At 42.3% G+C, this 11,756-nt stretch overlaps 1 protein-coding gene across 1 annotated transcript in view; it reads right to left on the reverse strand.

The window, feature by feature from the left end:
* The window catches only part of WDR44 (WD repeat domain 44), a 62,780-nt gene extending 52,692 nt beyond the window's left edge, over positions 1–10,088 (reverse strand). The window contains exon 1 of the mRNA XM_075068426.1: positions 9,838–10,088. Within this exon, the coding sequence (XP_074924527.1) occupies positions 9,838–10,088 (251 nt within the window). The remainder of the gene's footprint in view (positions 1–9,837) is intronic.
* Positions 10,089–11,756: the final 1,668 nt, after the last annotated feature.

The raw sequence follows: 11,756 nt of genomic DNA on the forward strand, positions 1-11,756 counted from the left end.
GGAGACACAGACAAAAGGACACACCCCCAAACATTCCCTTCCTGAGCTTTTAAAAATCTTGTTTCCTGATTGGTCCTCTGGTCAAGTGTTTGGTTCCCTTTGTTAACCCTTTACAGGTAAAAGAAACATTAACCCTTCGCTATCTGTTTATGACAGTGATTGTCAAAGGAGCCTTGGGCATCCAACTCTTATTGACTTGCAGTGGGAGTTGGGAACCCAAGTCTCTTCTGAAAAGTTCAGTCTTGCAATAGAAGTTAGGTCATAAGATGACAGACAAAGGGAGGGGCAAGGGAAAGGAGAGACAGGTTAAAAGAAAAAAATTTGAATAATTATATAATGGCCAAATTACAAATTCTGATACACTTGAAGATGCCATTCCAGACATAAGGAGCAGCATGTCAAGAAGCACAAGGGCAACAGTGGGATGAAGCAACAAAGGGAGTAACAAGGCCTGAAAAGCATCAGAGGGACAGCCGTGTTAGTCTGGATCTGTAAAGCAGCAAAGAGTCCTGTGGCACCTTATAGACTAACAGATGTTTTGGAGCATGAGCTTTCGTGGGTGAATACATGCATGCATCTGATGAAGCGGGTATTCACCCACGAAAGCTCATGCTCCAAAACGTCTGTTAGTCTATAAGGTGCCACAGGATTCTTTGCTGCTTTTACAAGGCCTGAAAAGTGGAGAGAACACAGCAGGAGTGGTGGGAGCAACTCCGGGCAGGTCACTTACTCTATGCTTCAGTCTCCTTGTCTGTAAAATGGCGATAATACATTTCACAGCAGTGTTGGGAGGCAAAACTGATGTTTGTCATAGAAGAGAGTATAGAATCAAATTATTAAACTTCATATACTGACCAGACAATTTCATCTCAATAGATTTCTCACACAGAGAATTAGAAATGTTACGTCCATTCTAACTCATTATTTGCTAGAGTGGTTGTGCTTCCTGAGTCTGCAGTTATCAAAACCAGTCTAGTCCTACTGTTAGGTTCCTTTACTCCTCCACATAAATCACAGTGGACATTGTTTAAGATATTTATGGCTGCATGCAAAGCAAGAAATGAGATTTGAGATGACCCCAGCTGAGTGTTAGACAACATGGTGCTTAAAACAGCAGCATGTTGCATTCCTCAAAGCTGCTAACACCAGAAAACTGAACCACTATCATTCAGTGGTGGGAAATTTTTGAAAGATATTCCTATGCACACAGGGTCATAGTAATATTGGAGTAGACAATTCTTTAAGGGCATTGCTTAATATTTGGCTGCAGTCAGAAAGTTCTTCTTGAAGTTGTGTTAAACAGAATGACAGCCACAAGATTTTAAAAGACAGGAGTCACAATATTCTTTTTTGAGGGACAAGCAGGGTTTTCAAGTAACATTGCCACCAGTGTATGCAGCCCATAAGTGAGATTCAACTGACTAAGCACAATAGTGTAGTCATACAAAATCCTCACTGCTAACTGTGATTCCTGTTAAAATCATTTATGCTGTTACTATGAATATCACCGTGCAACAGACAAAAATACCAAATCAAGTCACTATTTTGAAGAATTTACAGTGTAATGATAGCCTTGCATACTTAGACTCCTCTTGTATTTTTTATTTCCCTGAAATGCTGGCTTTGTGCTTCAGAGTCATACATCCCAATTACTGGCTTTTGTGGAATGTTAACTGCTCCTCCCAAATCATGTGTGAAGACATCTGCAGAAAAGCTGGCCTATCAATAAGAGCAGCAGCATGGGGTGTTTAAACCTAGCCTTCCCAACAGTGCTACTAGATGTGGAAAAACAAGCTTTCCATTCTCCAAAATACAAACTACTCCTACATAGTACTGCAGTAAGAAGCTTGACAGCTGCTTAAAAAAAACAGCTCTAAAATAACTAATCAGATATTTTCAACAAAACAGCAATTTTGTGCTATTCCTCAAAGCTATTCTGTTTATACCTTAGTCCAGACCAATTTTTTAAAAAGCTACACGAGGCATTCTAGGCAATACAATAGCCCTTCCATTATACTAAGATTTAGAGCTGAAAAACAAAATTAACATACCAAGCAAGCTCAAGAGTGAAAAATAAATAACTTAATAAAGATGAGTTCAAGCTATTAGATGTAAAGAATTCTAGCTTAGCAACACAATTTAATCACAAGTAGTACTTAGGGTGTTTTCTCTCCACACCACCATCAAAACTTTAAGGGTTTTCAAACACAATGGTTGTCACTAGACTAAGTTTCATGGTAATGACAGAAATTAATATCAAAGTGCAGTTCGAGAAGGGGAGCTGTGCTAAAGCCACTGCTCCCCAAGATCCAGCAAACTGAGGGAAGAAGCTGGTTATATGAAACAATCAAATATTAAATTTATTGATGTACACGTTTCTTACATCAACTCCAAGTTTTAGCTAGAAACTTATACGTGTGGACACCCTTAACAGTGAAAAACCTAACCTGTGGTTATTATGTCAATATGACCACACCAAACTTTTGAAGAGAGATTATACTGCAAGCACTCACCAACAAGAACTGTCACCTGTGTAGTGTGGTATATCCACACAGGTGTCAAACTGAAAACCAATGCCCAATTTATAACACCCCATCTATAGGTAGCTTTTATCCCTCTAATTCCTCTCAGCTTGAGCACTGGGATCAAACTAAGAATAATGGTATTAAGAAAAAAAGAATAATGCTTAGGGAAACTTCTAAAGACCGGTCTCCTTCGCTATGATGGAAACCACATTGCTTGAGCCATTTCTACCGTAATTAGTCTGGAAAAAGCCCTGAGAATATACACATTGTGAAAATCTTATTCAGGCCTCAGAGAAGGAAGTAGGTGGCCCAATACATTTTATCCACCTCTAAAATCAGTCTTCTTTTGCTGACATGAAGTGAAATTGTTAACAATGATATTTAAACCATCATTAAACTTCAGAGTCAATATTCAACTGATATAAGTAGTGTAGTCTACATATCTGAGCTACAATTTGACTTGTATGCTGTCTCAGCAAGACAGCATGACTCTGGTTCATTATCAGAACATATTCCTGTAACCAAAAACACTAACTTTTTTTTTTTAAATAAATCCTGATTATACTGATGGATCTCCCCACAGAAGCACTGGAATACCATCCTAACTCGGAGCCTGGGCTTTGAATGCACATGTATGAATGAACAGGCAGTTAATCAGACCAAGTCATGCTTTCCAAGGAAAACTCCAGCCCCCTTCAAATCTATTCCTACTCTTGGCAGACACAGAACAGAAGGGAACTGCGAAAAGGTCTGTCCCAGCAATGATATGGGTACCCATGAATGTTTTGCAATGTCTAAAATGACTATTTTGGGGTGGGAGGTTAAGTCATTTTCCCCAACATGAGGATATTGCCCCAATATTCTGAATCCTACCAATATGCTATTAAATACTAGAACATGAAAGTATACAGCCACTCTCTCTTGTTGTATAGAAGAGGTTTACATGTAAGCAAGATGTAAATAAAAGCACTCATAAACTAAGTACATTAGGTCATATACAACACGGTCAATATGTCAACTTGATACGACATGTTACTGATGACACGTTGATGTGCTATTTGGTAAGGTGGATAAAAAACAAAGAGATGCGGTCAACTGGAAAGGCAATAAAAACCAAAGTTCTGCACAGCTTTACAAGATGATTTAAATACAGTTGTCCCAGTGGACAAGTCAGTGGCATTAAAACATTGCCATTTGTATAGACGCAGGTGAAGTGTCTGCTTTTATTAAACTTCTACTTTGTTAAGTTGTTAAATTCATGTTTTTGTTTAAGTCAGACTCAGCAGTGAGTATTTCATTTGTTGTTTACATCAAGCCCAACTTTATGCTGTATTTGACCTTTATAAGCACAGAAATTTGTATTAGTAACAAATTTAAAAAATTCAGGTATGACACATTAAAGCTGTTAAATACATACACACCCACACCCACCCCATGCTGAAGGATATACATATTTAGATCTGTAATGCACTGAAGAATATTTGTGTAAGTTTGTTAAAGTTCTTTCCAAGGATCAAATGAACTAAGTCATGAAAAAGTTTTTAGCAAAAATTAGCAAGAAAAATAGTCTGAAGTACCAGTCTTCAGAGGTTGTCATAGGACTCATTATGCTGAGCAGAGAACTCCAACAAAGCGTCAGAGGAACTACACTTTGTGTGGTGTGTTTGCACTGAGTGATTCTGCTAACCTCTTCTTCAGTGGGCAAACTGCTATGATCAGGTGCTATCTCAGGCAGAGTTAGTTTATGGATATCTACCTGCACTGGGAACCACAACTCCCAGCTGCTCCGTAGACATACCCTGCATGGGAAGGGCCTTCAATCAGTTCTTACTCTCTCAGGGGATATTTCTTTTGGTGGATCTCAACTCAGATACTGTTCCTCCCACATGCACAGAAACCTCTAAGAGCAACCTAAAACAAAAAATGTTTATCCAACCTCAGAAGCATATGAATTGTATAGGTAGCAACAAAAAATGCTAAACGAGCCCAATTTGAAAAGATGTTACAACTAATTCTAAATGATTTGTGCCCAGAGAGGGTCAATATAATGGCAGGCATTTTGACTCAATACAGTGAGAATATTTGAAAAAACAGCTAGTTAACAAATGATACTTGGTTTTGCTAGTAATAATACTTAGCCCTTTAAAGCTTAATTATTTAAAACAGTCTTCACAATAGTCCTGTAATGTGGGCAGGCAGTATAATTCCTAATTTTCAGACAGCAAAACAGACAGGTTGTGAGACTTGTCCAAGGCCAGAGGTTTCCATATCAGTAAGAGGATTAGAACTCAGTCCCATATTCTATTTATTAGGCTATGCCTCTTGTTTCCTGCTACTAAAGAAAAACCGTAGTCATAACTATAAAGGGAAGGAAACAGCCCTCCTGTGTACAATAGTATAAAATCCCTCATGGCCAGAGATACCAAAAACCTTTTACCTGTAAAGAGTTAAGAAGCTCAGGAAACCTGGCTGACACCTGACGCAAAGGACCAAAAAGCGGACAAGATACTTTCAAATCTTGGTAGGGGGAAATCTTTTGTTTGTGCTCTTTGTTTTGAGGGTTGTTCGCTCTTGGGTCTAAGGAGGACCAGACATCAATCCAGGCTCTCCAAATCTTTCTGAACCAATCTCTCATATTTCAAACTTGTAAGTAATAGCGAGGCAAGGCGTGTTAGTTTTATTTTTGTTTTCTCAACTTGTAAATGTTCCTTTTTGTTGAGAGGATTTTACTTCTGTTTGCTATAACTTTGAACTTAAGGCTAGAGGGGGTTCCTCTGGGCTCTATGAATCTAATTACCCTGTAAAGTTATTTTCCATCCTGATTTTACAGAGATGATTTTTACCTTTCTTTCTTTAATTAAAAGCCTTCTTTTTAAGAACCTGATTGATTTTTCCTTGTTTTAAGATCCAAGGGGATTGGATCTGGACTCACCAGGAATTAGTGGGGGAAAGGAGGGAGGGATGGTTAAATTCTCCCTGTGTTAAGATCCAAGGGGTTGGATCAGTGTTCACCAGGGACTCGGTGAAAAAGTCTCAAGACTGTCCAGAAAAGGGAGCTAGTACTAGAGAGTTGTGGCAGTGAGACCAGATCTAAGCTGGTAGTTTAGCTTAGAGGTGTTTATGCAGGTCCCCACATCTGTACCCTGAAGTTCAAAGTGGGGAAGGAACCTTGACACATCTATTTGGAGTACTACACCACGTAAATTAGTTCCCGTTTTGTACTCCTGAGCCCAAGTATTAATTACAAATTTTAATGAAAGATCATTGAAATTGTGAGAAATCATATTTCTGCTTAATTTTACTGTTTTGCATGCTCTATACCTAATGGCAGAGATGGAATTAGAGCTGGGTGGGAAACTTTTTACATTGCATGAAATTTTCCAGGAATTTATATTTCTGCACTAGGATGAACCCAAGATCTTTCAAAGTTTTTTGCAAAAGAATTGGAGACAAGGACTTGAACCTGGATCTACCACATTCCATGCAAGTGCCCTAACTACCAGGCTATAGCCTATTCTGGACTATATATTGGTCAGTCTCTCTTGAATCCAATCTGGGCCAGAGAAACTTTCCCAAAACTGATAGGGTTTTTTACAGGAACCTTAGTTCTGACAAATCAGCATTTTCCAATGAAAACCCATTTTGTCAAAAATTTTCCAACCAGCTGTACATGGACATCATACAGCAACTGCGTACTAAATTAGCTGGGTCAGGTGCAAGATGGGGTAAGACTAGTAATTCTCTAGGTCTTCAGGTTATTCTATGGGGCTTCCTGAAGGTGGCCACCAAATTATACATCCAGCCTAGGAATGACCACAGTGAGTGACATTAGAAAAAAATCAAATACCAGGTCTAGTAACCCCAATATACATCGTTGTGACATTAAGATAGCCCAGGACGGAGTGCATGTAAAAAGCTGATGGTGCAAAATGCACTAACTTTGACAAAAATGCATGGGGTGGGTGTGCAGACAGCATGGACTCAGTATCTATTGCTTTGCTCCGGACCCTGGCTGCTTGTTGATGCACAGATTGTTAAAACTAAAACCCTAAATCAAAGTTTTCAAAATGGAATGGATCCCATATCTTACTGCTCTTTCAACAAGCTAGATATGGTCTTCCACTGCAAGGTCAAAGGGTGTATGGTTTTTAGTTCAGACTACGTGCAAAACAGAATTGATCCAGCTAATAACTATTTAAAATACACAATTAAAAAGAAAGACATTTGTGACAGGTAACTATAATAAAAGCTTACTTATCTGCAGCAGGGGTAGTTGTGGCTTTAGCTAATGCACAATTTCCAGATGGTCATTTTATGATTTTACATTGCAACAAAAAAAAAACAAAAACAAAAAAAACAACCAACTCTTATTTAACCCATAAGATGTTTTATAACACCTGAACAGCACTACACCAGTTTATAGAAATATTTGATATACATCAGTGGTATGAAGCACCACACACATTGTAGTTCACATAGGGTAAAGTTAACTTCATAAAAAAGCGTAATTTTCTACATAATTGATTTTCCTTACTTCTATGGTTCACTGTGGTTCCTAGATTATATATAAAAGTAATGTCTACCACCAACTTCTACTGCATGTAATAAAAATATTTGTGTCTTTATATAAGGACATGCATTACTTGACCAGGGCACGCAAACATGATTTTACAAAGATGATTCTCAATATACATGTAATGAATACTAAGAATAGGGTTAGATTTCCCATTTGTCATCTGTGAGATATTTCTCTCCCCAACTGCAATTGTGTAATCAAGTGCAGTCAATTAAAGAGCTTTTATATTCAAGATAAAAATGAAAAACTTTAAGCATTTTTGTTCTACCAAAACCTATAATTAGTTTTCAGTAGAGAACTGTTTCTGAAGCACTGAAAACATGAGACCTAAGTTTTTCAAACAGTATGCAGCTGTAGCAATTAACAAAAACCCACAATATGAAGCAGCATAGGTTACAACTGTAGACAATCTGGCTTGAACAGTAATGGCTTGAACTTTAACATTGATAATGGTATCCTACCCTCTCTAATTCAAAACAATAGGCATTGAACTAGCATTAGCAAGAGTATATCCTATGAAATAAGTAACTAGATGATGTAGCACAAATATTCTAAAATGAAAGATGACATCATCTAAATTGCAGAGTCTTGTGTGACTTGTTAGTTGTATAGGCATTCTTAAACTCCAAGTTCAACATAAAAGAAAAGCAACATAAAACATGATATTGAAGGAGGTCTACAAAACCTGTAGATTGCCTCAAGAACTCTGTATTTCCTAGGTATGAACTTTGTGTTTATAAACATGAAACTGTTTTCACTCTCTGCATCTCAGCTCATAAGAAGGCCTTAAATTGAATACTATGAAGTTAAAAATTATGCATTTAAAAACTAATACTCATGTTATTAATTCTTACATGGTTATTAACACTTCTATGATCTTTATAATTTGCTTTTCCCCATACAGATTCTCTCTCAGTTTGGACAGTGAATACAAACCAATCAGTGCCATTTTCATGATCTCATGTATTGGCACCATGCTGCAAAGTTTGACTTGCAAACACTGCAGGGAATTTTTTTTTTGAATAGCTAGTTTCACCACATTTTTTTTTTATTTCATAGGAAGCCATTTCTATTGTATCAAGTTTTTACTACCGCATACATCTGAATCACCAAAGCAAACATGAATAATTCTTCAAGGAGCAAAGGACCTTTTGACAGAAGAGTCTGGAAGCAACCTCAATTAGGGAAAAAAAATTTAAGTTTGTACGGTCAGATAATTATTTAACAACCTAATGCCATCCAGCTGTAATCACCACATAGTCCCCCAACACCCAGAGGTGTCCTCCCACCCACTGACAAACAGGTTGAAGACTTGGGGCTGTTTCCTCTCTCCCAAAAAAAAGATCCCTAAAGCCGCAGGCATCTAACCCCAATGGCAGCTATCAGCGCAGGTTAGCTAGGTGATTGCCTCTCCCCACTACCGACACTAGGCACCAGAAGGCCTCCTGCCTAGACACGGAGCCCGCCCTGCCCAGGCTGGGGCGGTGCAAAGGGAAGCGCGGCTTCCCCACAGCACATCATCTCCTCTGAACGCACCGCCACAGCGCCCGCCCCCAGCCCCATCAGGGCGGAGGGCAATGGGGAGCTGAAGGGCCGGGGCAGCGGGCGGGGCTGGAGGGAAGCAGCCAGGGGAAATGGGGCCGTACTTGGGGGTCGAGGCGGCGCTCGGCTGGGCCTGGCAGTATTCCGGGGGGCCGGGGCCGGTATTCCCAGCACGGGGAGTAGAGGCCGGGCGGGGGCCGGTTCTCCCGGCGCAGGTGGGGGCTAGTTCTCACGGGGCTATGAGTCCTTACTCCCGGCGCGGGGGGGAGGAGCCGGTTCGTCGGGGGTGGGAGGTTTAGGGGCGGTTCTCTCTGCGGGGGAGGGGTGGGGTAGGGGGTGTTTTATTGCCTCATTATGCATGACAGGAAACAAGGTAATTAGATATAAAGGGATCTCAAAGATGGTGCTTGAACCCAGTGAAGTACTTGATATAGTAACAGCAAAATTATAGTAAGCATTCGTCGAAAAGTAATATACGCTATGTAGACCTATTAGAGAGGATCCTGGATAGAAACGCAAACTGAGTAAGAATACACCACACCTAACTTGCTCCCTTTTGTACCACCGGTATAGATTGCTCACATACGATCAATGTTCGTAACCTTCATACCCGCTTTCAATGGTAACGAAACACCTGAATGTCCCTCATGGCAAGACAAAGTGTATACGTTTATAAACGTGCTACGGATCGCGTCAGCAATTACGCAGCAAATAATAAAGAAGGTCTACGTCCATCCTTCTGTCAGGATAAGCACTTCCTCACAAACTAATCACACCCCAAGGCGATCACGCATATCAACCTATAGGCGGATGTTTACTATGCGAAAGGCTTTTTGAAACTCTGATGGACTAAGAGGGGCGAAGCCATGTGGGCAGTGTTAGGGCGCGGGGGGGGCAGAGTTTTCCTGGCGCAGGTGGAGAGGGGCCGGTACTGGGGGTTACGGCGGTACTTCCACGGCGGGGCGGGAGGGGGGGCAGTTTTCTGGCGAGGGGGAGGGGCTGGGAGGTTAGGGGCCTCGGTACTGGGCGGGTAGGGGCCGCGTTACTCACCGTGCGAATCGGGGGGGCGGTTCTCCTGGCGCAGGGGGAGGGGCGGTACTGGGGGGGTAGGGGCGGTACTCACCGGGCGGGGGGGAGGGGGGGCAGAGTTTCTCCTGCGCAGGGGAGGGGCCGGGGGGGAGGGCCGGTACTCACGGCGCGGGGGAGGCGCCCCGGTGCACGTCCTCGGGCGCGTCGTAGAAATCCTCGTGTCGCTGTCGGACGCCATGGGCCGCGCAGCAGGCGAAAAGCGGCGGCTGGCAGCGGGCGCCCCCCAGTTCGCGAGCGGAGGTCTGCGGGTCGGGCGCTGCGGCGGCACACGCCCACTGCTGCGGGGGTCGGCGGCCGCTGCGAGTCGGCCAACGGCGACGGGCGCCGCGACGTACCCTGCGCGGGGAGGGGCACATGGCAGCGCCTGGGCGGGGCTCGCAGCTCGCTGGGCCCGCCTGGGGGCGTGGTGTTCGCTGCACCCCGCGCTCTAGCAGGGCTGTGCTAGGCGCTGTACAAACGCAGCAGAGAACAGCTGGCAGCGCTCCAGGCCAGGGACTCCAGGGCCTCTGTTCCTGCCCTGGGTGCACCCAGAGGCTAGTGCCTAGTTGTGTGGGGTCCTCTGTGTTCGGGGCTGTACAAACACCTAGGGGAGAGCGAGCCTGCCCCTGAAGAATCATGCACCCTACCTGAGCGGGACTGATAAGCCCTTCAGAAGGGCAGGGGGTTAATTAATTTGTTCCTGGGCTGGCAGGGTGCGATAGAGTGCACAGCTGTTATTGGCCTGTCATGCTGCTAGCTGCAGCCCTGCCTCAGCTAAAGTCACATGACTCAAGTTAAATACAAGGTCCTGAAAAAGGAAAATAAGCAGTTAAGTCAGTCAGCGCCTCACTCATCCATTCATTCCCCTTCTCAGCTCCCCCGCACCCCCTGCCTCCCTGCCTTTCACCAACCACAACCAGCACATCCCCCCACCTCCATCCTGAACTAGCAGCATGGAGCTAACCCACCAGTGCACACTGGGGTGCAGATTGCAGTGCTGTCGTTTCTCTTTATCCAGTCATATACAAACATCTCATAGCTCCCACTTTCAGTTGGATGCTATCCCTCCCTGACTGGTGAACACAAGTGCAAGAGCATGTACAGAAATATGTGGAGGATAATGCAGGAAATCCCCAACCACCCTAGATTGATTATTAAAGCATATGGCTCAATAACCCATAAATGTGGTTGGTTGTGCAGGATGAGGATGGATCTAGGTGGGTTGTGAAAAAGGAAGGTGGCAATGGCTGAAATGAGAACTGAAGAGTGTCATGTAACCAAGAGCCAACCAGTAGAGACATATTAGAAATGGTAATTAAGGCCATTCTATAGTAGATAGTCTAGAACTTTGAAATGCAAACCTACATTGTTACAAGTGATACGAATTGTGTACTCATAAATGTTAGTCATGTAAACAGACAGTTCCTGTCTGTCTCTCTAGCTGTTGATTTAGAGCTCAAAAGGGAATATTAATATTTAGATGAATTTTGGGTGCAATAATGTCATTGTCTATATATCTCTTTGAAGTTCGTGATAGCCCACCTAATGGATAAATTGCCCTGTTAATTTGTGTAACAGAAGGTTACATCAAAAGCCTATTGTTTATACAGGACCGTATGGTCAAGTGGATGCTAAAACACTGGCTCTTGGATCCTGATCCTATCATCTCAGATCTGCTTAAGCTTCATCGGGAAGTTTGAGTCGCAAGACTGAGATCCCAGCCTAAAATGGAACACCCTAATATAATATTGGACATTGAACTATAACCTATGGACTAAATTCTAAAAGAACTTTTTGCAACTATAAAGCTCACCATCTCTGCTAGGAATCTGAATTTCAAGATTGTGCTCATGTCTGTATGTACACTGATCTTTTAACCAATTCTCTCTCTCTCTTTTCTTTTTTAATAAATTTTAGTTTAGTTAATAAGAACTGTCTGTAAGCATGTATTTGGGAAGTAATCTGTCCAATCCCTTTTTTTATATGATTAATAAGATTTTCATTTATCCTCATCATACCTGACAAAGATGTCTAGGCGAAGTCCT

This window comes from Chelonoidis abingdonii, chromosome 8 (assembly GCF_003597395.2).
Source record: "Chelonoidis abingdonii isolate Lonesome George chromosome 8, CheloAbing_2.0, whole genome shotgun sequence".
NCBI lineage: Eukaryota > Metazoa > Chordata > Testudines > Testudinidae > Chelonoidis > Chelonoidis abingdonii.